Source organism: Rattus norvegicus, chromosome X (assembly GCF_036323735.1).
Source record: "Rattus norvegicus strain BN/NHsdMcwi chromosome X, GRCr8, whole genome shotgun sequence".
Taxonomy (NCBI): Eukaryota; Metazoa; Chordata; class Mammalia; order Rodentia; family Muridae; genus Rattus; species Rattus norvegicus.
Genome location: NC_086039.1, coordinates 143,430,122 through 143,457,758, shown reverse-complemented (window position 1 = coordinate 143,457,758; position 27,637 = coordinate 143,430,122). Strand labels below are relative to the sequence as shown.

At 39.4% G+C, this 27,637-nt stretch overlaps 2 protein-coding genes across 11 annotated transcripts in view; one reads left to right on the top strand and one right to left on the bottom strand.

Annotated features, from left to right (window-relative positions):
• The window catches only part of Mcf2 (MCF.2 cell line derived transforming sequence), a 106,330-nt gene extending 93,081 nt beyond the window's left edge, over positions 1-13,249 (top strand). For 4 of the 10 annotated variants that reach the window (XM_063280100.1, XM_063280101.1, XM_063280098.1 and 1 more), the window contains 5 exons: positions 351-414; positions 1,327-1,445; positions 3,627-3,733; positions 12,104-12,193; positions 12,774-13,248. In XM_063280100.1, coding sequence (XP_063136170.1) covers positions 351-414; positions 1,327-1,445; positions 3,627-3,733; positions 12,104-12,193; positions 12,774-12,989 — 596 coding nt within the window. In that variant the 3' untranslated portion in view covers positions 12,990-13,248. Of the gene's footprint in view, positions 1-350; positions 415-1,326; positions 1,446-3,626; positions 3,734-6,608; positions 7,373-12,103; positions 12,194-12,773 lie in introns of those variants that run through there. The other 6 variants (XM_063280097.1, NM_001427408.1, XM_063280103.1 and 3 more) reach the window with 2 other exon arrangements.
• Positions 13,250-24,615: 11,366 nt separating this feature from the next.
• Positions 24,616-27,637, bottom strand: part of F9 (coagulation factor IX) — a 44,502-nt gene continuing 41,480 nt past the window's right edge. The window contains exons 7-8 of the mRNA NM_031540.1: positions 26,852-26,966; positions 24,616-26,515 (exon numbers count right to left, since the gene is read on the bottom strand). Coding sequence (NP_113728.1) covers positions 25,968-26,515; positions 26,852-26,966 — 663 coding nt within the window. The 3' untranslated portion in view covers positions 24,616-25,967. The remainder of the gene's footprint in view (positions 26,516-26,851; positions 26,967-27,637) is intronic.

Sequence of the window (27,637 nt, the reverse complement as noted above, 5' to 3'; positions counted from 1 at the left end):
TTGTGTCAATTTTAGAGATTCAAACACAGGTCCTCATGCTTGTGCAGAAACTACTTTGCCTACTGAACTGATACCCCAGACCCCAGATTGTACTTTTTCACTAAAGTAATAGATGGTTTGGACTTTCCACATTCTAACTTCAGACTGGCCTTCCTGCTGGTTGGTCAGTTCAAATCCCTGAAAGTGGTTTCTGTGTGTTTCCATGTTGATCTGGTTCTGGTTTTGTCTCACCCCCAGCCCCCTTTCTCTTTTCTCCTTACCCCTGTGGTGTGTGTGTGAAAGTCATTAGCCTTCAGAGGAGTAAGAATCATGACTTCTGAATGACACATAGGCTTTGTTTTCTTCTACAGCTAAAACCCAGCAGGATCAGTTAAGCGACCAGGACCAACTTCCTCCCCAGCAGCAGAATGCTGAGTAAGTGATTATTTCATTCAGAAATAAAATTCTTTAAATTGCATTTAGATTTATCTATTTTTCTTTATGTATATAAATATTTTGTCTACATGTACATGTATGTACCACATGTGTGTCTGGCATTCAGGGAGGCCAGACGAAGGTGCTGGCTTCCCTGCCACTTGAGCTACCGAAAAGTCATAGCTATGGAGTATGCTGGGAACTGAACCTCCGTCTCCGCGGAGCAGCAATCATTCGTAACCACTGGGAAATCTCTTCAGTCCCCGCTTCTGTTTGTTTGCTGTACATAGCACTAAACAATGAACTTACAGTATCGTAGACCACCACCAGCCTTCTGTAATAGCAGCAACTCATCAGATAACATAGCACATTATTTTCTTAGGTCTAAACCATATGTTAGACTCAAAATCTGAGACAGTATATAATATTAATATGTAATATTCGGATCTGAAGGAGAACCGAACCTCTTTAAAGGTCTTTTTCTGGCAAGGCTCATGTTCTTCAAACAGAAGTGAAGACTTTATGTTTGCTGTATGCACTAGTTGCTGAAACAGAAGCTGGTAGAAACTTACCAGTGTGGTTAGGTTAAAATTTTACTTACACATTTATACACACATTACCAGACGTATTAAGATGAGAAGTCTTCAGAATAACACAGATTGTACACACTCATGCCGTGAGTCTAGAACAGAATAGGTGTATGTCTGCAGAGAAGGAACCTGCTGGGTTAAATCCTCACACTTATGCTCTCCATAATACCAGCTACCACACAAACTTAAATAAGGGCGCATCAGCTGTTGGAATAGTTTCTCAGCTTATTCTTAACACATAGTATTAAGATAGGCTATTTTAATTTCTCACTTTTCTTAGACTATGCAAAAGCTCACCTATTTTTGTATGTCATTCTTTCAGAAAGCAAGAAGAAACTCTTTTAAATGCTGTGGAAGCAGGAGCAGAAGTGGAACAAGCGAGTGCCATGATGGAGGTCAGGGAGGCAGCTCTGCTAGTTCAGGCAGAAGCAAATTGCACAAGTATGTGTCTATTTTGATAATCTGAAGATGCAATTCATAATCATGTGAGTTTTAAACTCCTATTGCTAATTTGGAAAAAAATCTAGCCATGTGTTATTTTTGTATAAAGGAAAGAAAGGACTTGTTTTAGGAGGCTTTTATTTCTTGCACAAGAAAAACAATTTGATGGGTACTACAGAGCACTGTTTTTCAAAATGTGGGTTCTAGACCCATAACCTGAGAATTTGAAGACAAATTTCTTGGCTTTCTCTGCCTCAGATTTTTGGGTATGGGACCTAGTTATGTGAATTTTGACCAACTTTGTATATAGTGCTGATCCCTGCTCAAGTTTGAGAGGATACAGGGATGAATGCAACAGAGGAATGAATGCAACACAGGCTTCAGTTTCAGTGGATACACTGTTCATTTCCTGTTGTTTTGGAGACTAGAACTGGGAGATTTGTTTTCATATGAGAATTGTGCCATTTGAAATGATTTGACACAATCCATTTGATTCACCAAATGTTAGTGTGATCAGTGCATCAGGAATTTTGTAGAGTTGCATGTACAGTCCAATTAAATACACACACTTGCCATCTGTACACTGCTAGGAAGGTAGATAATTCAGCAAGCAATTGAAGTGGACTGTGGTTAAGTATCATATTATGGAGGTACACGGTGCTATACGAACATACAAGATCTCCTAAATAACTTTGGCAATAATAGCCTAGAGTCCGAGAGAAATGCCACATACTCAGCACTTCATATGATAGTCCTTAACCCTACTAGCTGAGGAGAAACAAGTGATGATGACCGGATGCTGCTGGGTTTAGTCAGTCATTTCCAGGTCAGTTCTCTTAGATGTTGTGTTGTGACTGCTAACCCCAGCAACATAAGAGCCTAGTATTAATGCTTTCATTTGACAGCTAAGGAAACCATATCACAGAAGGTTGACACAACTATTTCTAAGGTGACATGAATAGTTTATATGGCCAAGATGGGATTCTGAGTTTGTGACTTAGATTTTGACCTAGTTTCTTTTTTGTTTCTGTGATGAAAATACCGTGGTAAAAACAATTTAGGGAGGAAAGGTTTTTTTCTATTATTACATTTTATAATTTCAGGTTACAGTTTATCACAGCAGGGAAGTCATAGTTGCAGAAGCCAGAAGCAGCTAGACACATCACATCCACAGTCAGGAAGCAGAGAGAAATAAATGTATTCATGCTACTGTGCTTTCAAGAAGAGCTGGCTGGGATAGCTTTCTTTATGTTTATGAAGTCCAGGGTTCCAAACAAGAAATGATGCTGCCCCCTTTCAGGCTAGGTCTCAGCACATCACTTAAGGTAATCAGTATAATCTCCCACAGACTTGCTCGAGGCCAACATGGTCCCATCAAACCCTCACTGAGACTGTCTGCTCATCTGATTCTAGGTTGTGTCAAGCTGACTATATTAAAACTAACCATCATAGATGGTTTACTTTATCTAAATAAATTCAAATATATATGGAATGAAATGAAGGAAGGAAAGAAGAAAGAAAGAAAGAGAGAGAGAGAGAGGAAGAAAGAAAGAAAGAAAATTATACCTCCTACCTACAAGCTTATTTTTTGTGGAAAATGCAAAGTCTTACTATGTAGCACTGGCTGACCTAGCACCTGCTATGTAGACAAGGCTAGACTTGGATTAGTAGAGCTCTAACTGCTCTGTCTTCTGCATGCTGGGATCAAAGGTGTGTACTACCATGCCTGGCTACATGCAGATTCTTATAAGTCATGAAATGTCTAATGCATGCTTTCTGCCTACTAAAAGAGATGATCTAAGCCCAAATAATAACAATACCAGGTAGAATCTAACAAGTACTATTTGAATGGGATGAATAAAATTATTATATAATGAAGATTTAGAACCATTCTATCGTTTGTGATAATATATTCTGAAAATGTTTAATATGACTTTAATAATGCTCACAAATCCAAACTTCCAACCATTCTGAAATTTAAAAAAAAGTATAAAAAAAGTATACTGTCATCCACTCTTTTTTGAGATGTCAAATTCAAAAATAGTGAAACCTAGGTGCAATTTTATTATATGCAGCAAGGCAAAAATGAAGGTCACAGCTTTGACTGTAGCAAGGAGCTGGCTTCTCCTGTGGTGGAGAACCAGATCCTCTCATTAACGGCTACACGTGTTTTCCTTCTAGCTTGGAATGGGATGCTGCCATGTACAGAAGGCACCGCTGCCACTGCTGAGCATCCATGCAACTCTCTCTCCCCTAACAGCGACAATGGAGAAGACAGGTCACAAATGGTTAGTATGACATACCACATCCATATTCCAGAGACCCTTATACTGAGGACATAGACAGGGCACATAATGAACAATATTTTTTCAGGGTCCTTGAGGTTTATTGAGTATATCTAAGGGAATCTTGTAAGCATTCATAAATCACTTCTCTTTATGTAGAATATATCTCAGTTATACACAGAAAACTACTGAAGTTACTTAAATGACCAATTTCTAAATTTCTATAAGTATATTGCTTTGATTGTTAGTTATTATTTTTCTAGCCTGACTATCTCTATTGTAGCCCAGGCTGGTTCCTTCTCTGCCTTAGGCTGTCAAGTGCTAAGATTATCAATGTGCGATTTCATGCCTGTGTCAATTTTAGTTTTTTTTTTAAAGTGTTTATTTCATAACACCTTCGTTGTGTACATGTAAATTTTCTTTAAGCTTAGTTTTTGTAATTATAAGCTTAGGAAGCTAACAAAAATACTACTGAAATGTCCTGTGTTCCTTTCATCTAGTTATCCCAGTGGTAACATCTTCTATAATTATAGGACGTACCAAATCTTGCAAAGTGCATCAGTGCTAACCCCAGACTTTATTCAGATGTCATCAGTTTCCGTGTGCTTTGGTGTATGTGTATATGTAGTTCTGTATAATTTTGCCCAGAGCTGTGTTTTCCACCTAGGTATAAAAGATAGACCCAGATGTAAAGCTACAAATGTACTTTAGAAATTACACAATTATTTCTTTGTTTTTTTTTACACAACTGGTTTTTAATTAATATCAACCATATTAGTGTGAGAGAGGTTACATTTTTGTTAGCTATAATTTATAGAGGAAGAAATTAAGGGCTTGCAGCACATTTGTCTCAATCATCTGTATTAGCATTTCTCATATTTCAAATGACAGAATGCTAAGTCACTTAAATATATAAATACATAGTAATTGAGAGTACTGGCTCGCAACCATTTATAATCCAGCTTTAGGGGATTCTCTGCCCTCTTCTGGCCTCCAAGGGCCACAGGCACATATAATATGCAACAATTCTCAAAAAGGATTTTTATGACATAAGTTACAACTACTGAAAATATACTTTATTATATTATTAAAATTAGAAATAACAAAAATTTAGATTAAGAGGCCTACATAATTTTGAGTAAATATATATATATTTTTTTTTCTTTTTCTTTTTTTCGGAGCTGGGGACCAAACACAGGGCCTTGCGCTTGCTAGGTAAGCTCTCTACCACTGAGCTAAATCTCCAACCCCAAATATATTTTTTTATTAAAAAGTGACCTTTTTAAAGTTAAAAAACTAGTGAGAAATAAAGCACTCTTGCCAATGTCACTAATATCTGGCTTATTTAAATCTATCCTCAGCCAGGGCTAATGGCACAGACATTTAATTCCAGCACTTGGGAGACAGACAGGCAGGTGGCTCTAGGAGTTGTAGATCAGCCTGGTCTACAAAGCAATTCTAGGACAGTGAGGGCAACATGGAGAAACCCTGTGTTAAAACAACAACAACAACAACAACAACAACAACAACAATAACAGACATTCTGATTCTCATGTGGTTTTGAATGTAATCTGTTCTATTATACCTCAGATAGACTGTATAAAACTCGATGAATATGTGTGAGAATGTGAGTAAAACAGGCAAATACTATTGTAATGTTAGCCTGACCCTCCAGACAGATTGAATGGCTCTCAGGAAGAAATGCTCTACTTCCTATAATTGGCAACTCACTGGTTTAGATCAATTATATTAAGTGATATTTCTTTAATTTAAATTATTGGTAGGTGAATTAAATTGGAGTAGGTGGTTAGAGGTGATCAAGAAAGTCAGAGGAAAGCAGTTGGTATTTGAACCCTGCCTGTAGATGGTCTGGAAGGCCTTGTCAGAACTGGGTCTTTGAGCATTTATCCAATTATGGAATCAGAAAATAACTGGCTAATGCTTTAATTTCTGGCATTTGGAATGTAGGAAAACATATTTCTGGGTCTCACTACTGAGGAAAACATACAAAAGAGCAATGACCTTAAACAACCTCCTGACCTTAAAGCTTAAAAGAAGTTACGGGAGATCATGTCTCAAGTGTGTTCAAGATGTTCTTCATGATGACAACCTGATATTCTCTGGCCCGTGCACGCACGCGCGCGCGCGCACACACACACACACACACACACACACACACACACACACACACACTCACCTACATACCTTGCAATTCATAGGTCGTAGTTAGGGTTTTACTGCTGTGAACAGACACCATGACCAAGGCAAGTCTTATAAGGACAACATTTAATTGTCCTTATAAGGTTCAGAGGTTCAGTCCAATGTCATCAAGGCAGGAACAAGGCAGCAACCAGGTAGGCATGGTGCAGGCAGAACTGAAAGTTCTACATCTTCATCTGAAGGCTGCTAGCAGAATACTGACTTCCAGGCAGCTAGGATGAGGGTTTTATAACCCATATCCACAGTAACACAGCTACTCCAATAGGGCCACACCATTTAATAGTGCTACTCCCTGTGCCAAGCATATATAAACCATCACACCATACATATGGCCATATAAGCAATATTACCACACATATACATGCAAAACATGTAAGTTGAGATGAGCTATTCATTTGGCTTTACAAAGACAGGAACTGAAAAGCAAGCCAGTTATGGTGGTGTGTGCTATAACCCCAGTGCCGGGAAACCTGAAGCAAGAGAATTGAGAATTTGAGGCCACGGGGCTATAAAACTAGTTCCAGGCCAGCCTGAGCTACAAAGTAAAACCCTGTTTCAGAAACACACACACACACACACACACACACACACACACACACACACACACACACACACACCAAACTGACCGTAGAAATAATGGGTCACACTTCCATTGCAGAGATCCATGTCGGAGGTTCAGTTTTAAAGAAGCCACAGTGTCAACCTGTCACTGTTTTAAAGAAGCAACAGTGTCAAGTCGTTCTACCTGCCTGCTTCTCCACCCACGTGGAAAAAACACCACTGAAAAGTGTTTCATCCCAAATGGTGGGATTTTTCCAGATTAATATATGTAAACATGCACAGAATCAACAGCATAGATGTCTTCTTTCTCTTCGTCCACTTCAAAGCATTTTACTTCTAGTACTTTTTAATTTGTAAAATTTCATAAGTGTGTAAGACATTGTGCAGGATCTCATCTCAGAATATTTTTGACTTGAAAATTGTTTCTTCTCTGTCTACTTTACAACCAAATGCAATCAGTGTGCCTTGAATTGTTTAGCTTACTATTAATTAAGTTAAACTTAGGGCTGTAGAATAATTTAGGCCAAGTGAAGCACAACATTATGATTTGAAGCGCTTTTTAGACCCAGTGCTCCTTTAATCCATGCAAGATAATGGCAGCGTTCAGAAGTCCTGGGGGGTGGGGGGCATTAATAAATTCTATTCAGGGCTAATTGCCTTTTCTATGTGCCAAGATGAACTTTTCCTGAAAGTAGTTTACAAATTGCATTCAAAATGTAATATTTTCAAGCTTGTTTCTTTTTCCAAATTTGGGCTTATAATTCATATAGCAAATTAGCTGTGCTCTATTATCTTCTGTACATTTCATGCTGTAATCCTTTTTCCCAAATAAAAATGAAACCTTCAGGTTCTACAAATTCATACTCTGGTGTTTGTGTATTTGTCTCCCTTCACAAAGCAATCTCGCTTATTTGCTCCTGCAGAGGATAGGTGCTAAAGCTCTCACATTTGCTATTGAAATAGAGAGCAAATCCTTCCTGTGTTCCAGTCAGCAGATTTAGGCACGTTGTTTCACCAGGAAGCTTGTAATTTCATTTTCCATTCATTACAACTTTATAGTCTGAGTGAAATAAGGACCTAAGAGATTGAAGGCTTCAGAAACACATCTAAGGAAGAAGATTCTCCATGAAGATTCTTAGGATCAGTGGTAGGTATTTTTTCCCAATGCCCATGATGGCTTCCCGCTGGTACACATGGGTAGTGAGTCAACACTTCTGCAGCGTCTCCAGCAGCAGTGATCACAAGAATACCTTTTGTTTTCATTGCTACCCCTGAGCTTCCAGAACCCAGTGAAAAGCTGGCTAACTTTGGCTGAGTGAAACAGTCTGTGAGAGAATCCTAGGCTGTACAGACATGTTTACTTAGAGCTCAGATGATCCAGCTGGTGATTGGTCTGACGCTGCAGACCACATTCTATTTGGTTGTTTAAGTCATTCATTAATCTCATATCTAATGCACACTAAAGTGTCAGGGTCTTTGCTTTGACACTTTACAAGAGAGCCCTAATTCTCTTTATCAGTTTCAATATTGACATTTTTAGCTTTATCATCCTGTCCTTATCCATTTGACCTTGTGGAGCAAGAGGGCCACAGTGCTTCTGTCGGCCTCCTGTTTCATTGCAGGAGCATGCAAAGTGAGATGATAGATTGCTTGGAAGATGACTGAACAAAGTCCCACCGCTATTTCAAAAAAACATTAAATGAAGCAATTATGGCTCATTATTTGAACTAAAAATTTGAATTAAAAGCCACATTGATTGTATGCTCTAACCCTGAAGGGGAGTGGGCACAAGTATGAATCTTGGAGCTGCAGATATGGTTCAGCAGTTAAGAATATTTACTGCTCTTGCAGAGAACTCAGGTTCACACTTAGGACCAACATGGTGGCTCATAATCATCCAAAATTCCAGTTCCAGGGGATTCAATATCCTCTTCTGACCTCTCTCAACACTAGTCACATATGTGGTACATATATATATATATATATATATATATGTATGTATGTATATACATACATATATATATATATGCAGGAAAACAGTTGTACATGAAACAAAATACATAAGTTTAAAAATAACAAATAATGAATCTTTAAAGTAATAACTCGTTTTCCTCCAAAAGACCAGCACTGTGTCATATAAGCCTTTGAATACATGCAACAGCTCTGCAAAAACTTGCTATAGTATAACCCACATGTGCTTGATCATCATCTATTATTTAGGTTGGTGAAAAATCTAAACAGAAGAAAAGGTCTCATTCCAGTAGACAGTTTACAGATTTTAACTGGGTTACTGTAGGCTTCAGAGTACCCACATTTACAGATATAATATTATTAAACTGTCCAGTATTTGAAGGCTAAAATTTCCAAATAGTTACCTAGTATTACACTGGTGTAGTGTGAAAAAAAAACTTTCTGTAATTAGAAACAAAGCTGCAAATAAATTACGCCTGTTAGCATTAAATGTTTCCTCCAATAGATTTGTGTTCGTGAACAAAGTGTTTAAACATGTTAATCTTCTTACAAGGTTGGTAAGTTTGAGAGATTTCACATGTTGTGATACCTTGTGAGAAATTCCTTACCAATGTGATACTTTATAATGTTAGTCTTACTGTGCAAGAATGCTTTAGCAATGTATATTATTTCATTCTAGGAACATGGTATTTCTGTGTGGTTGGCTTCCCCTATATACACATTTACATACATCCACACATACCTCCTATATACCTGTGCCTGCATCCAAGACTTCACTGTGAATGTCACAAGAAGCAACGAGAAGTAACTTAGTGTTTCTATTAACCCTGCCTTAGAAAGGACAGTTTCTTTAGACATCAGTATTCTCATAGAATTTATCCTTAGTGACATTTACCTAGCTATAAAAATAATAAGACTGATATGAATGTAATTTATGAAATTCTGACTTGTGCCTTTGTGCACTTTGTGTTGAATTCCATGGGGGGACATTTTCTCAATTGATGTTCCCTCTAACAACATGACTTTAGCTTCTGTAAGCTGGCATAAGAGCTAGCTAGCACATAGTCTTGAGGTATTATGTTAGCAACCAAACTCTCCAAATATTTAAGTTTTAAACAGTATATTTGTAAATAACATATAGGATTAAGATGAAAACCAGAGATTGGGCTGATTTCAACTTGTATGAACAAGATAACATCAAAATTCATGTATGTAGCTAAAGAAGGAGGGAAATGTCAAACTTTAAATACTTGCATTACATACTAAAAATCAGTGTAATTCACTATAATAATGTAATGAAGAAGAAAACAATACATAATCAGTTCAATAGACCCAGAAAAGCAATTGAGGAAATCCTTTTTCATTCATGATAAAACACCAGAAAGAAAAGGACTTTCTTAAAACTGGTAAAACTCACTGATGAGAAGCCATCAGCTTCCAACATATAAAAAAGACACGTGCTCCACTATGTTCATCGCAGCCTTATTTATAATAGCCAGAAGCTGGAAAGAACCCAGATGCCCTTCAACAGAGGAATGGATACAGAAAATGTGGTACATCTACACAATGGAATATTACTCAGCTATCAAAAACAATGACTTTATGAAATTCATAGGCAAATGGATGGAACTGGAAAATATCATCCTGAGTGAGGTAACCCAATCGCAGAAAAACACACATGATATGCACTCACTGATAAGTGGATATTAGCCCAAAAGCTTGGATTACCCAAGGTACAATCCACAGAGCATATGAAGCTCAAGAAGAAGGACAGAGTGCAAATGCTTCAGTCCTTAAAAGGGGAACAAAAATATTCATAGGAGGAGATATGGAGTCAAAGTTTGGAGCAGAGACTGAAGGAATGACTATTGAGAGACTGCCCCACGTGGGGATCCAGCCCAGATACATACAGCCACCAAACCCAGACACTATTGCTGATGCCAAGAAGTATAAGCTGACAGGAGCCTGATATAGCTGTCTCCTGAGAGGCTCAGCCAGAGCATGACAAATACAGAGGTGAATGCACACAGCCAACCATTGAACTGAGAACGGGGTCCCCATTGGAGGAGGAAGAGAAAGGATTGAAGGAGCTGAAGGAGCTTGCAACCCCATATGAACAACAATACCAACCAACCAGAGCTCCCATGGACTGAACCACCATCCAAGAGTATACATGGACAGACCCATGGCTCCAGCTGCATATGTATCAGAGGGTGGTCTTGTTGGACACCAATGGGAGGAGAAGCCTTTGGTCCTGCCATGGCTGCCCCACCCCCCAGTGTAGGGGAATGTCAGGGTGGGGAGGTTCGGGAAGGGGTGGGTGGATGAGTGGGGGAGTAACCTCATTGAAGAAGGGGAGGCGGAGGGGATAGTGGGCTTATGGATGGGAAACCAGATAACATATGGAATGTAAATTAAAATATCCAATAAACAAAGGAAAAAAATTTAAAAAAAATGAGTCTCTTAAAAAATTTGTCAGGATTTTTAGCCTTAAACACATATAGACATGAGCCATTAAATGGATCCAACAGGATATATATATATATATATATATATATATATATATATATATATATATATATGTATATATATACATATATATGTGTGTGTGTGTGTGTGTGTGTAAAACCATATCTAAAAAGAGATCATGAATCTGATTGGAAGTGTGTGGCTGGATATGGGAGGGGCTGAGGGGAAGAGATTGAGGTTTTAGAAATGTAAATGAAGTATTTGTGAATGAAATTTTCCAAACAAATATTTTAAAAAAATCTGAGTTTTAGAAGCAAATTAGAATAACCAGTGCAAATAGCAATCTAATGAATTTGCTAGAAAATGCATATAGTATCATAATTCAAAAGGAAAATCTCAAAGTTTATCTGCTTGGTTTCTATTTACTGTTGACATTTGCATTCAACATTAAGAAGATTTAGTGTATTTTTATGAGTCTTATAGTCATCATTTTAAATATAGATGTCCTGTTACTTAATTCAGGAGAAAATTAATTACTTTATTTTTAGCTGACTAATGAAGGACATATACAATTAAATATTTGATTAGCTTTAATTGGAAACGACTCCATTATGGTAGCCCCAGTGGACTCGGGACTTATTAAACCACTTTGACTACTAGACGGCAAAACAACTACCTCAACCTGCTCTGAGCCTGTGCTTATCTGGAAGTGTGTCGAGCTAACTCTCTGTATTCACATAGAAGGTGGGTTTTTTGTTTTGTTTTGTGGGGTGGGGGGAGCACATTACTTTCTAATTACTTTTCTTTGTCTTTTGTCATTTTTCTAAGAATAGCAGTGCTCTTTTTCACCACATCAGGTTTCGCATTGCTCTTGAGAGTTGAAGTAAGATTTACAATGTCATCAACTATCTAAGTGTTTATTTTATTTACCTCAGTGCTGCATGTATAGAGAAGGTGATAAGTTCTGCATTGCCCAGAATTTTTTTTACTTTAGATCTTAATGAAATATCCATTACTCGGGGGGTGGGGGGGAGAACTCAGCTGTTTGAAGTCTTCAAAATTTAATTGCGTTGTAAATGTATTTACAATGCAAATGTAGTTGCATTAATTTTACATTAGAATATCTAACCATAATTATTCCTTATATTTCAGGTTAGTATGAAATCGTTTGTACATCAGAATCTTCTCCCTAACGGGAACTGTCTTGCCCCAAAGCACTTGCTGCTCTTACACAGGACCCAGGTTAGTTCCCTGCACCCACAGGGGTTTCACAGCCATCTGTAGCTCCAGTCCCACAAGATCAGAACTCTTTTAGACTCCATGGGCAGCAGGCACCCACATGGTACATTTACATACATTTAGGTGAAACACTCAAACACATAAAATAAAAATAAATGTTTGAAATATTTAAATAATATGTCTGTATGCACAGAATGTTATAGAGTGGTATTACAGACTTTAATAATTTAAGACAATACCAAGTTGTGCAAATTCAAATGTAGTTATGACCTTGAATGTTACAATCAATGTTCACAAAATGCTGTATTTGAGTTTGTTTATAAATGTAACAGCAATATATTAATTTTATTAGGCCATGAATGTATATTACTATAAAACAAAGCAGCAATTTCCCTTGAAGTCTTCAAATTTTAATTGCATTGTAAATGTACTTACAATGCAAATGCAGCTGCATTAATTCTACATTAATATATCTAAATTTAATCATTAGCATATATTTTTCAGGTTAGGATGATATCATTTTTAGTTAAAAATTCCCTTTCTCTCTCTAAGCCGAACTGTCTATTTTATGTCATCTTGACAGAAGCTACAGTCATTTGGGAAAAGGAATGTCCAACTGAGAAAATGCCTCCATAAGAAGTCTGTGGGACATGTGGCCCATACCTATACAGCCACCCAATTAGACAAGATGGATGAAGCAAAGAAGTGCAGGCCGACAGGAGCCGGATGTAGATCTCTCCTGAGAGACACAGCCAGAATACAGCAAATACAGAGGCGAATGCCAGCAGCAAACCACTGAACTGAGAACGGGACACCCGTTGAAGGAATCAGAGAAAGGACTGAAAGAGCTTGAAGGGGCTCAAGATCCCATATGTACAACAATGCCAAGCAACCAGAGCTTCCAGGGACTAAGCCACTACCCAAAGAATATACATGGACTCACCCTGGGCTCCAACCTCATAGGTAGCAATGAATATCCTAGTAAGATCACCAGTGGAAGGGGAAGCCCTTGGTCCTGCCAAGACTGAACCCCTAGTGAACGTGATTGTTGGGGGGAGGGCAGCAATGGGGGGAGGATGGGGAAGGGAACACCCATATAGAAGGGGAGGGGGAGGGGAGGGGAGGGGGAGGGGAGGGGGATGTTTGCCCAGAAACTGGGAAAGGGAATAACACTCAAAATGTAAATAAGAAATACTTAAGTTAATAAAAAAAAGTAATAAAAAAGAAAACACAATAAATAACATTTTAAAACATCTCATTCACAAAAAAAAAAGAATAAGGAAAGGCAGGGAGGAGTGGGGAAGGGGCTTTGTAGCTTGAGAAGCAGAAAACTGCTTGTTACATAACTCATTTCCTCCTGTGTAAAATAAATGATGTAAATGACAACTTCAAATTATTTCTTTAATAAAATTAAATAGTATAAGAAAATAAAGAATACTATCATATCATCTGCAAAAAAAAAGAAGTCTGTGGGAGCATTTTCTTTTTTTTTTCAAGATTTTATTTATTTATAATAGATGAGTACACTGTAGCTGTCTTCAGACGCACAAGAAGAGGGCATCAGATCCCATTACAGATGGTTGTGAGCCACCATGTGGTTGCTGGGAATTGAACTCAGGACCTCTCTGGAAGAGCAGTCAGTGCTCTTAACCGCTGAGCCATCTCTCCAGCCCCGGGAGCATTTTCTTAATTAAGGATTGATGGCTGTGGCCAAGCTCATTGTGAGTGATGCTATCCCTGGGTTGGTGGTCCTGGGTTCTATAATTAAGCAGTCTGAGCAAGAAATGGAGAACAAGCCAGTAAGCCATGTGCTTCCATGGCCTCTGTATCAGCTCCTACCTCCAGGTTCCGTCCCTGACTTCCTTCAGTGGTGGAATGTGACCTGGAAGTGTTAAAGATGCAAGAAACTTTCTTCCCCAAGTTGATTTTTGTTATGGTGGTCAATCACAACAGTAAAATCCCCTAAGAGATTCGGAAGTATTTTCACTTACATGTTTAGCTTCAGTTTTGCTTCATGATTGTATGTGTGAAACAGAGAGGGTGGGGTGGGTCTGATCAGAACCAAATGTAAAAAATGTTGGTTAAGTGTTGGAAAAGTCTTTGTTCAAATCTGACTGATTTGCAATTAAAGCAGTTTCTGGCCTTGGGTAGCCAAATAAAAAGTCCATTTCCATAGTAAGTCTGGAAAGCACCTAGCTACTTACATGTGTTAGATTTATCACTTGCTTTTGGGCCAGTTGGTTGGGAATGGCTGACTTGACAATCTCTTTGTATTTCACCTAACAGGTAGAATTTGCATCTTAAGGTAAAGGGTGGAACAACGGCTGATAACATTGGCTTGATTAAATTTTCCTTTTTGAAACATTTTGTTTGTGATCCATCACAATGTAAATACCTTTTTGTTGCCTTTATTTTGAGCTCCTGAGGAAGTACCATCAGTGAATTAGTAAATTCGTATTTAATTCATCTCCAGATATTATTTCCTAAGAAATAAAATGCGTATTCAAGTTATTTTGGGTTGGCTGAGGAGTAAATGTTATTGTTGAGATTTCCAAAACAATGCATTCTTCTTACAATATAGAATACATAAATGTTAGAGAGGGAACTAACTGGGTGGTAATATTCTACTAGAAGCAAAGACATTCAGAGTTAATTTTGAAAAAGATGAGTGAGAAGAAATACTCCACTTGAAGAGAAATTAGGTTTGTGGTTTTTGTCAGGGTTTAGGAAGAAATCAATCCTGTATGCCATGAATCTCTGGAGAAAGTGCCTATTACTAGTAAGTACAAAAATACAGAAGCCTTCTTCCTTCAGGGCAGCGAACTCTACAGTCAAGTGAGCAACCACACAGCAAACAAGTCATTTTTATTATATGGCAGTGACTTCTTTCTCGAGAATGTTTTGGGACAGTCACCTTGGAAGGGGTCTTATGGGATAAAATATGTAGAAAACAAACAGTATTAAAGCCAAAATTTAACTTATTTATAGTGTCTAAAAGTAAATCGATAGAACTAGCAGACAACCAGATGTTTTACTTTTCTTTTAAAAATGTTAACACATTTTAGGTGTCAGTGTGTAGGTCAGCAGTACAAGAACCAAGGTTTAATCTCTAGCGCCAGTGCGGGAAAATAAAAAGAAAACAATTTATTCCTTTCTAATTCAAAATTCATTGTTTGTTAAGTCACATAGATTACTCAAAGCTCCCATTTCCCCACCTGCTGCTGTTTGAGCCCTTGATTTCTCATATGTATAAATAAACACATTAAATGCTGAGGCAATTTTTTACCTTATTTCTACTGAATAGGACTCATGATGTACACCGAGCAGCAGTGGTTGGACTTTGTAAAGATAAGCTCCTTAAGCTAACGGGAAGATGCCTGAAACCCAGAGCAGCCGGAAGTCTCAGAGCACAGTAGGAAGAGAACAATTCAGAGCCTGGAAGAACACAGGAGTCTGGGTTCCTGGGTTAGTAGCTTGTAGCACAGTCTGAATGCATCTTTTCAGATGGCAAGTTACGAGGAACCAAATTATAAGTAGGAAAGTAACTTACTAGGCTGTGCTTTTTCAGACATAATAGACGTGACTTAGAAACAAAACAGAAAAGTCCTAATGATATCTAATAATGTCTTTCTTGAATATTGAAAAGATATGAGTAGATCTGTATATATCCAGCTACAGTGGTTTCAAAACACCTGGATCTGATACAAAATAGATGTTTTAATCTATCAGTAGCCAAAAATATGTGTGTATTCTTTAAAATACCAAGTGTTGTGAAGGGCATGAAGACAGCTCTGTGTCATCCTGCCATTGGGAGCATGAGTTGGTTTGAGTCTTTAGTGAGTTGTTTGCTCATCTCAAGTGGCACTAAAGGGTGTGCACTAAGGCTTAGTGAGTTCTCTTGTGGACATGTACCCACACAGTTAACAGCATAGCTTTATTAACATTGCTTGGTAGATTGAAAAACCATTGGAAATAACAAAAAACAAGCGGGTAATCAGATAACTATATTATGGAATATGATACAATAAAATCTCTACAGAAATGAAAACAGACGACCTAGGGCCACACATGGTATCACTGATTAATAACATCTTGCATGAAAAATGTAAAGTAGAAACAATATGATTGCATTTGTATAAAATTATGAAAGATAAACTATGCAAATGCTATTTGAATGCATAACTTCGAGTAAAAGGATGTGATTCAGGATAATGAACAGAAAATTAAGAATGGTAAAGGGAAAGAGGCAGACACCAGTACCAGAGTTCACGTTCCTCTTTGTACAGTTTTATGTCACTAATACTTTCCTATGAGAAATCCCCTGCTCTCTTCTAGTACTAGCAAGGTGCAATAAAACATCTCCTCCCATGATGAATGAAATTGCATGTAGCTTACCTCCCATATGTCCCTGTGGGTTTTATTTATTTATTCATTTATTTATCTATTTTTTGTTGTTGATATCTTACCTACTCAAGGAAAATTGGACAAGATCTTTGTCTCACAGTTTTATACTATAAACAAATATATTTGCATGGGAGAAAGTTATCATAAAATAAATCTTTTTTTTTCATGAAATTCACAGGCAAGTGGATGGAGCTTGAAAATAACATCCTGAGTGAGGTAACCCAGTCACAAAAGAACACACATGGTATGTACTCACTGATAAGTGGATATTAGGCAAAAAGCTTGGAATACCCAAGATACAATCCACAGACCACAGGAAAGCCAAGAAGAAAGATCACACCAAATGTAGATTCTTCAGTCCTACTCAGAGGTGGAAGAAAATAATCTCCAGGAAGTAGAGGGAGAAAGGAATCCGGGAGGGAGAGAGGAGGGGGAGGGTAAAGGGGGGCAGTTTAGATATAGGAAGAGATGTGGGAGAAGTACAGAGGGTCAGGAATTTGAAGGTAAGTGTGTAGCAGTGGAGGAGAGGGAAGTGGGGGTAGCCACTAGAAAGTCCCAGATGCCAGGGATACCCAACAAAGGGGAGATAGAACCTCTTACAGAGACCGTATCCAGTGGATAGGCATGGCCCCTGGTTGACAGGTGGGGCTACCCACCCACCCACCTCAAAAATAATAATCCAAAATCCCTCCTGTCAAAAAGAAATGCAATGACAAAGAGTGGAGCAGAGACTGAAGGAAAGGCCATCCAGAGACTGCCCCACCTAAGGATCCATCCCATCTGCAGCAACCAAACCCAGACACTATTGCTGATGCCAAGAAGTGCTTGCTGACAGGAGTCTGGTATAACTGTCCTCTGAGAGGCTCTGCCAGAACCTAACCACTACAGATGTTGATGTACACAGTCAAACATTGGACTGATGCGGGAACCCTAATGGGGAAGTTAAGGCAAGGACTGTAGGAGCTGTAGGGGTTTGCAACCTCATAGAAAGAACAACATCAACCAACTAGACCCCCACCCCAAAGCTCCCAGGGACTAAACCACCAACCAAAGAGTACATACACATGGGGTACCCATGGCTCCAGCAGGATATGTAGCAGAGGATTGCCTCATCTGGCATCACTGGGAGTGGAGCCCCTTGGACCTGTGAAGGCTTTATGACCCAGGATAGGGGAATGCTAGGCCAGTGAGGCAGGAGCAGTGAGTGGGGGGTGTGGTGGGGGAGCACCCTCATAGAGGCAGGGGAAGGGAGGGGGAAATAGGGGGCTTGTGGAGGGGAAACTGGGAAGACTGGGAAGGGGGGTAACATTTGAAATATAAATAAATAAAGTAACCAATAAAAATGTGAAAAAAAAGTGAGAGTCTAAACTAAGAATGCAGTAACTCTAAGAAACTTGGTGCACTTTTGCTAGATAAATAAACTAATGTTAGGTATGAAATGGAAGGAAAAGCAAAGATTATCAACCACACTCCTGTGTAAAATTCCCAAGTATCTAAAGTAGGAACGATATATTTATGTTAAACACAAAAGCAATAAATAAGCCAGGAACTGGAGAGAGGGTTATGAACACAGGCTGCAGGGACAGCCCCAGTGTTGAGAGGGGAAAATGGACACTGGCTCCCATCCATGACCGAGAAACTAGCACCAATTGCTAGCCACTCACTCACAAAGGAGAGTTCCTTTGAGTATACAAATGAGATGCAAGGGCAGTCATGCCGGGTGGTAGATGGGCACACAATGAGCTAAATGACTTTGTTTTCAACTCTACTGTTTTTTGTTTATTTGTACATTATGGCTTCTCCTCTTGTATTTTTTGTGTTTTTGTTTGTTTTGTTTTGTGTGTGTGTGTGTGTGTGTGTGTGTGTGTGTGTGTGTGTTTTATTCATTTTCTTATGGTTTGTTTTTAAATTTTCATTTGACTGTATTACACAGAGAGAGGGGGAGGGCATGGAGTTGGGTGGGTGGAGAGGTGGAGAGAGTTTTGGAGGAGATGAGGGAGAGGAAGCCATGATCCGACTATACACTGGCTGCTCTTTCAGAGGACCTGAGCTTGGTCTCCAGCACCTACATGGCAGCTTACGATTGGGCATTACTCCACTTGTAGGGGATCTGAGTTCTCTTCTTGTCTCCACACACTAGGCAAATAAACAGTACACATACAGGAAGGCTTGTATACATGAAATAAATAAGCAGATGTAAAGGAGACAATATATATAGATGAGGCAAAACAATTACCTACATAAAATAAAATAAATCTAAAAAAATGAAAGAACAACACCAATACCAACTCCACTATGCTGTAGATAGGGAGACAGATACAGTAGCTGACTTTCTTCATCCATCTCTTGATGGACCTAAGGCGTTATCACTGGCGCATAGGTAATGTGAAACAATTAGCAGAGAGGACTAGTTAGAGCCCTTGCCTCTTGTTTGCTGTTACCATGAGTTACTTTCTGGACCTTCAAGTTCCACAGCCCTCTCTCAGCAGTGCTTCCTCCCCTCAGCGGGTAGCTCTTCACTATTCCAGCTTAGGCTTTTGGATCCAGGGCTTCAGAGCTTAGTTTTCTTTGCAACTTTGTCTTTCCTAGAATATGTACTCAAAAGACCGAATAACGAGGTTTAACATTTTCAGACAAGCTGTTATTCTTCGACACAAGGACTTCATTTGAGCCGACAGGCCTCCTTTCTGTTTTCATGTCTGTGTTGTCTTCTTTATGCTCTGTTTTCAGACCTAGATGACTAAGCTTAAAATTAGAACCTCTGGGGCTGGGAAGGATGGACCAGTGGTTAAGGGCACCACCTCATAGCTCACAGCCATATGTAGCTCATTTCTAGAATATCTGATGCTTTCTTCTAGCCTCCAAAGAAACCAGTCATGCACTGCATGCACATGGTACATGAACATAGGTTAAAACACCTATATACATAAAATAAAAATAAATAAATCTTTGAACCTTTAATAAATTGTTAAATCTTGAACTCTTGATTATTTGATTCATAAAAATGTAAAAATTGAGGAACAGATATTGCTCTAGTATAGGAGATCTGGTGTCCTCTTCTGACCTCCACAGGTACCAGGCATCATACATACAGACATAATGTAGTCAACACACACACACACACACACACACACACACAGAGAGAGAGAGAGAGAGAGAGAGAGAGAGAGAGAGAGAGAATAAAACAAATACAGTAACTTTAAAAAGGGAACACTTTAGACAAAAATAAATTTAACACCATTTATTTGAGTGACAAACATCTGCAGAATGGGGTCTTCCTTAGACCCAGCATCATTTCTTTGAGAGCTCTACAGCAGTGTGAGCAATGAGCCATGATAACTGAACAAAGGAATGCAGCAAATAACTTAAATGCTAGTTGGTGGCTCTGATTAGTACCATCTCTAGTTTTCTTCCCCGTTCACATTAGGCTTTAGGTACTAATGAGGAAACCTCAATCTAGTAGCTTCCCAAGTATTTTTAAACAATTTTTAATTAATTCTTCGAGAGTTTCATCCAATGTATTTTGATCATATTTGTCCACCTTGCCGAACTCCTCCCAAATCCATCCCTACCTCTCTACTCATCCAACCTCCCATGTTCTTCTTTTTAAAAACATTGAGTGTACTTGGTGCTGCAGAAAGAGTGCTGGGTTTTGAGTCTGCCCTAGAAAGGGGTCAAGCTATCAGGTGGTCTTATCCCTAGAGAAAACCTACTTTCTGTCTCCTAGATAGTATCAGTTTCCAGTAGGTCCTTTGCCAGAGGTGGGTTTTGAGCCCTCCTCCCCCTCTCCATGCCACAGTTTTTGTCTGCCTGGAGCTTGTATAGGTCTTGTGTGTACTCTTACACTCTTTGTGAGTTCTTATGTACAACACCTTGCTCTGTTGGGCCTGCTCACCAGGGAGCAGCACTGCTGGGCATATTGACTATTTCCCTTCACAGAAGAAAGGGATGGGGAGGGTCATGGGACCTTCAACTGAGTATCCAGTTAGTCTTTCCAACAAGCTGTGGGCAAATACACACACACACACACACACACACACACACACACACACACACACACACACCTGGGGATGGCTGAGAGGAGGGGATTCATCTACACATCTCTGGGGAAGCCATTATCTCTGATGAGTGCACACGTTCCAGAGTGACTGCATTAAGATCACCTAATCTCTTGCCCATAGCTCCTCACTCATTGCTCTCTGTAAGCAAACCAAATAACCTCACTGGTTCCTCTGGGTGAACTTTTGTTTCAAAACTTACTTCTTGTCAGGACTTTAGGAGGTTTAGTCATTATTTCTCTCCTTTCCAGGGAGCAATTTTCGTAGTAAGCCTCTGTCTTAGTCAGAGTTCGTATTCCTGCACAAACATTATGACCAAGAAGCAAGTTGGGGAGGAAAGGGTTTATTCAGCTTACACTTCCACATTGCTGTTCATCACCAAAGGAAGTCAGAACTGGAACTCAAGCAGGTCAGGAAGCAGGAGCTGAAGCAGAGGCCACGGAGGGATGTTTCTTACTGCCTTGCTTCCACTGGCTTGCTCAGCTTGTTTTCTTATAGAAACCCAAGACTACCAGCCCAGGGACAGCACCACCCACCATGGGCTGGGCTCCCTTAACCACTAGTTTAGAAAATGCCTTACAGCTGGATCTCATGGAGGCATTTCCTCAAGGGAGGCTCCTTTCTCTGTGATAGCTACAGCTTGTGTCAAGTAGACACACAGAACCAGTCAGTACAGCCTCATAAAAATGTGTGTTTAATTTTTTAATAGAGTTAAAGAAGAAAATATTTTTATGTACAGAGGGATGTTTATTAAAATGTGTGCTAAGTGTGGGTCTTTTTTTTTAATCCTAATGAGTTCAGCAAGCAAATTATATCAAAGGGACAGATCTGCCATCACTCTAAAAGTTTAAGATTTACTGTAAATTCACATGACTTTATAGATTGGGAAATTTAAGTTTCACATTGCACTGAAGCTCCTTTAATTTTTCAAAATTATGTTTATTTGGGAAGATTTGTGTTCATGCCATGGTGTGTGTGTAGAGGTTGAATTGTGGGAGTTGGTCCTCTCCTTCCACCATGTTGGTTTTGGGGATGGAATTCCGGTGGTCAGGCTGGGCAGCAGTTGCCTTTATTCAGTCAGCCATCTTGCTGCCAGTGAAGCAACTTTTTGAATACAATTGTTTAGAAGCAGGAATGTCCCTTATTCTGTCACCTACTTCTCACCCAAAAGGGTTGCTTTGAACTACAGTGAGCCAATTGGGCCAGATTTAAAGAGCTCTACCTTAGTCTGTGAGGTGTAGAGAAAGTATCTTGACCCCATTTCAGTTACTGTTGTTTCTTTGTAGATTTTAGAATGAATGAGTCTGCCCCCTTTACCTTTATTAGAAGTCATGATTAACTAAAACCTCCAAAGGACAGGATGAAAAAAGTCTGCTTGAAACTGTGGGAGGAAAGGAGGAGACAGATCTATGGATGTGGAATGGTTGGAAAGAATGTGTTCCCAGGGTTCCCACAGTCTTTTTTTCCCCTGCTACAAATTCTTCAACAGCCTCTAAGGTTTACAGAGCACTTTAGATGTTTGTGGCTATAACTGAGATTTGTACATGGCATAAACCTCACATTGAAAAAGAGTGCACTCTAATTTCTGATTGCTTTCCCCAGACAGGCCTGTCAGCAGCTGTAATGTTTTCCTGGCGTGCAGAGTTGTGCCACATGGTTAGACTCCTAGTTCCCGTGGGCCTTTGAAGACCTCCTTAAGCCCTACAACAGCTACTGCAGTAGCCTGCATTCTGCTGGTGGTGCACAGGTCTTCCCCAGCATGGTTGCAAAGAAGAAAATATTATGCTGCTGGAGTGGTTGTGTGCCAGATGACACCGAGCAGCATCCTTTACAAGTCAAATGTCACATCTGGAAGGCCTGGTGCTCACAGTTGGGATAAAGGCCAGACACTAGTACTGACGGTTTATTATCCATGTGTTTACTGAGTGCCTGCTATGAGCCACACACTCCTGCTCCAGTTTATTTGGCTGCCACTCTGCCTTCTAGGCTACCTGCAGCTCTTGATTTTATCATGTGTTTTCCACTCAAAGGACTATTCATCAGAATGAGGCAGCTTTCACTCCCAGACATTTTGAATATATTTCCGTCAATGCAGATAGCCCTGGCTGCTTTAAAAAGATGGACAGTGGCAAGGACACACTCTAGTTGAAAGTGCTGTGCTCACAGTGTAGGGTTGGAGATCTCAGCTTCCTTCTGAGCTCTGTCATTGTGTTACCTGGGCCAGGCTTCTCTTGACCTCTGCATCCTCATTTGTAAAAGGGCAATGGACTGGATGGTGTTTAGTGGGCCTTGCATCTTTGATAATCTTAGGCTAAAATTATGAAGAGTTTATAAGGAGGCTGTTTGTAAATGGTTGTGTTCAGGAGAGTACCCTTTCTTTTCCCCTTGGCAGAGAAAATCAGACCACTCTCTGACACCATAAAGCAACTACTATTCCAAAGAACTAAAAGCACTCAGATTTCAACATCAAGGTATTATTACACTTTCCTTCACTCAGCAAGAATTCTATTTTATTCTGTCACTTCCAGTATTATACCAGCATATTTCAGCCTGTTTAGGTTAAGTAGCTACAACAATTTAGAATGTACTAATGGCTAATGCATTCAGTGACTGCAAGCGCAGTAAGCAAAATCCAGTGAGGCCTTGGCTCTGATACTACTGGCTCATAGGTGTGCTTAAAGGCCTCCATGTTTACTAGTGGCAACATGTCACAGATGGCTCAGAATGGATTCAGTCATTTTTAAACTCATAGGAGAAAGGGTAATTATGGCTCAGAGGCTGAGAAGCTTAGAAGTTTCTCTCTGTGCCACAGGGAAGGCTAATGGTTTGAAGGGTGAGGGCAGTTCACCATTGCTGCTTTTGTAAGAGGTTGTCTCCATGACAACATGATCAGTAACTTTTTTTTCCAACCGAGCACTGGGGTCATAGAGCTTTAGTTATTCAGATTTGAAGTAAGAGGCTTCATGCATGAACTAGCTTTCTCCTTAAATGCAGACTTGTCACTTAGAGTGGCTAATCTCACTTCATCTCCTTTAGCCAAAGATAACAGAACTTATTGCTCTGGTTTGTTTCTGAGGCTTCAATTTCAGGAACATTTTTTTCTTTTCTTTTTTTTTTTATTAACTTGAGTATTTCTTATTTACATTTCGAGTGTTATTTCCTTTCCCAGTTTCCGGGCCAACAGGAACATTTTTAAATGTAAGTATGGTCCCTTTTCAGGATGCTCAATTGCTATTCTGAAACAAACATGAACTCCAATTCACCTAACCTAAAAAATAAGTATTTTTATTCGTGTGTGTGTGTGTGTGTGTGTGTGTGTGTGTGTGTGTCCCTGCTTGTCTGTATGTGCACCACCTCATGTGCAGAAATGGAGGTCAGATGGGAGCATCAAAACTCCTGCAGTTACAAATGGCTGTGAGCCTGCTGATACGGAGCTGGAAATTGGACCTGGGTCATTGACAAGAAGCAAGTGCTACAGCCAATGCTTTTAACTGCTGAGCCATCTTTCTAGTTCCAGCTAACATTTATTGAGCAATTGCTATTTCATAGTGTAGTAGGCTCTGATGATATACAGACATTTTTGTAAAATTTTCCAAATCAAAACATATGTACTCAGCATTTTTTTTGGTGGCATTACACAGGGGACCTCTCTGAGTATTTGTTGAAAGGGGGAATGAAGAATAAAAACCTCTGTATTCTTAACATCAAAGGTCTTCCAATAGTGTCTCCTTAGAATCTCTCATTATACAATGGAGATGCTAATTCCTCAAATGGGTTGTGAGTTATCCAAGGCCATAAGCACAGTCAGAGCAGTGAAGATTTGGGGCATTGCTCCCTGCATGAAGTTTTGGGACATAAGAGTATAAATTCAGAGTCACAGCTCATCAGACACATTCTTCTCAGGGATTTGTTAATTGTCTTCTTCAGGATCCCCTCTAAATGATTTAACCAGAAACAGTTGGAGCAATTTGGATAGATGTTTATTGATACTTTTTGCAAGACAAAAGAGGCAGTAAGTAGTGGAACATTAATAGAGTCAGCAGTAATAAAGTAGGATATTGTATGGTGGGGACAGGTGACAGTGACAAGGGGTTCAAACGATTTATACATCATTAAGTGTGAGGTGACTGGGTCAATTCCAAACAAGTTCATACAAAGATCCAGAAAAGTATTAAAATGCCAGTTCATCAAATCACAGATGAAAAATGGGTCAGGTGGTCAGCACCCCTCTAGAAAATTCAGCATAACAATGTTAATTATGATAACACAGTTCACTGGGGAGCAGAAAACCAGAACTGGGCAATTCAGTTCGCCATTTACTCTTGCATCCTGGGGCCTGCTGTGAGAGACGACTTAGGGTGGTTGGCACTGGAGAAAGCCGAAGATAAACCGTTGAAGTGTTTCTAGAAAGCTCAGCTGGTTCGAGGTTCAAAACTGGCTGAAACAGTTTTAAAAGTAATTTTGCATATGTTTTCCCAACTCCTTTTCCAGTAACTTTATGTTAATAGCCTGAAATCTATCAAGGTAAAGGTATTTACTTCAGAGAAATAAGTGGTTGTTACAAGTAAGATTAGTGGTGTTTATATATATATACCAATATGACTAAATTAATCATTCTTTCTCTCCTTCCTTCTTCCTTCCTTCCTTCTTCCTTCCTTCCTTCCTCCCTGCCCCTCTCTTTCTTTTTTCTTTCAAGACAGGATTTCTCTGTACTCCTGACTGTCCTGGAACTCACACCTCTTCCTCTTTCAAAGCTGATGGAGAACTAGAGGGTGAGAATGATGGACGGGACAGTGATTTGTGGATTGGGAGTTGAAAAAGATACAGGATTCGGGAAAATCAAGAGAGGAAGTCATGCTTTTGATGAGTTTTAATGTATCAGTTGTTCCTGCTTTCTTCTGGCCTTAAACGAGCTAAAGATTCTGGACAGAAAACCAATAAATTTGAGAGAGGTGAGGAAGATCTAAAATATGAACTGATACCAAGGAGGGAGAATTGGGTACATCTCTACATCAAGAACCATCATGTCTTATGGGCAACATGGGGAGCTACACTTTCTAATTTTAAAATTTTAATAAGGACTGGGCTTGCAGAACTGGTTAATCTCTTACTAAAGTATTTCTTTAGCGATTATATTTGCTAACCTACTTAATCTAATACAATATAGATCCTACATGGGCTTGTCCCCTGCACAGAGAAAAATCAGTATTTATAGAGCATATGTATTGAAGTTTAGCAAACAGTGCAAAGACTAGTTTGCAAAGGAATCATCCATGTTCAATCCCAGCGAATTGCCTTTGGAATTAGGTTTTTCATTAAGTTAGCTTTGTTTTTTCCTTAATCCAGTTGACATACCTGGAAACCTTAGTATATATTCCATATTTGCCTTTCATTGCACATTCTTCACCCCAGCTAATAATGCCAGTTAAGAAACTTGTCCCTTCTACTTCAGTAACATGGGGTCCCCCACTATCTCCTTCACATGAATCTTTGCCTCCTTCACGGTAACCTGCACAGAACATGTTGTTATAGATGCTGAATTTTGTGGACCTAAGGCATGTGGCTCGGTCAACCAGTGGAACTCTAAGGTACTGAAGAATGGAAGCCTGTCTCCCTTTGTTGAAGACTTTCCCCCAGCCACTCACATAACCAGAACCAAACTTGAGGAAGATATTTGTATATTCCTTATTGGCAACACAGATAGGTGTTACATAGCTGTTTAGTATTAAAGGTTTATCCAGTTCCAGCAAGGCAATGTCATGACTATACTTATTAATAGTTGCATTGTACTGGTGATGAGGGATAGTTCGAATCACATTTCTCCTTTGTTCTGTGTCTTCCTTCTCATCAATATTATGTTCACCTGTTGAAAACAAATCTTGTAGTTTATAGTCTTCTACATAAATGCATTTCACATGGTCCCCAGTCTGTTTGGCTTCGCTGATCATTAGCAACCAAGTCTCAATGATTTAATATAGTGGGTGGGGAAGTTGATACACAAAATAAATCATTTTACTATGCTTTATGTTTTCACAAGAAGAATTATGGGGCTTGGAAGGTGGAATAAGTTAGGATTTGGAATTATGGCCCCTCTCCCATTTGCCCACTTTGCTCAGTAACAATCCTGTTGGACATTTATACAATACGATATGTCCACCATTCATCAAACATTGCCAATGATTATGTATGTTTTACTTACCAGCAACAACCTCAATTTTATCACCAGGTTTAAGACAGTGGGCAGCAGTTACAATCCATTTTTCATTAATGATGGCGCCTCCACAGAATGCCTCAATTTCACCATTTAGAATGACCTGTGGAAATCAAGTTAAGAAGATCACAGCACACAGTATTTGATCCAGAGAAAAATGGCTCTACATGCAATTTACAGGGGTGGGGAAAAGTTGACTTCCCGGTGCTGGATGAAGTAAAGGATTTCTGGACAGTGTCAGCACTGCAGATGAATTAGTGTTCCTGGAGCCCAAACTGAACTGTTGTTTCTGTAATGATCTGGAAGTGAATACAGAATGAGAGGCGGCATGGTGAAGATGGTGCTCCAGTCGAGGTGAAGCTGAGGAGTGGGGTTTTTGGGTGTGTGATGCGGAACCCTTGCATTCCTTTCCCATGAGCTCTAGAGTCTGTTGACATAAGTTATTGAGGGAGATACCGTGGATGTGGGAGGAAATACTAACTACCAAGGATGAGTGATTACTATGAAGTCTCTGGCCCTGTATGAGGACATCTCTTTGCTACTTGCCACTTGAAAGAGAAAAATGACCATTTTTTCCACTGTTTCAAGCCCTATGCAAATTAGAATATTATGAAATGAGGCCTAAGGACTCCACAGGAGCTGGGTTTATTAGTACCTATGTGCCGATCACAGCAGGACCCACATATCCATGTCCCCTAACCATAGCCAGCTTCCTAAGACTGGAAGTGTAAGATATCCTCGCTCTAAGAAGGCTGCTTTGCTGTACTTGATTTT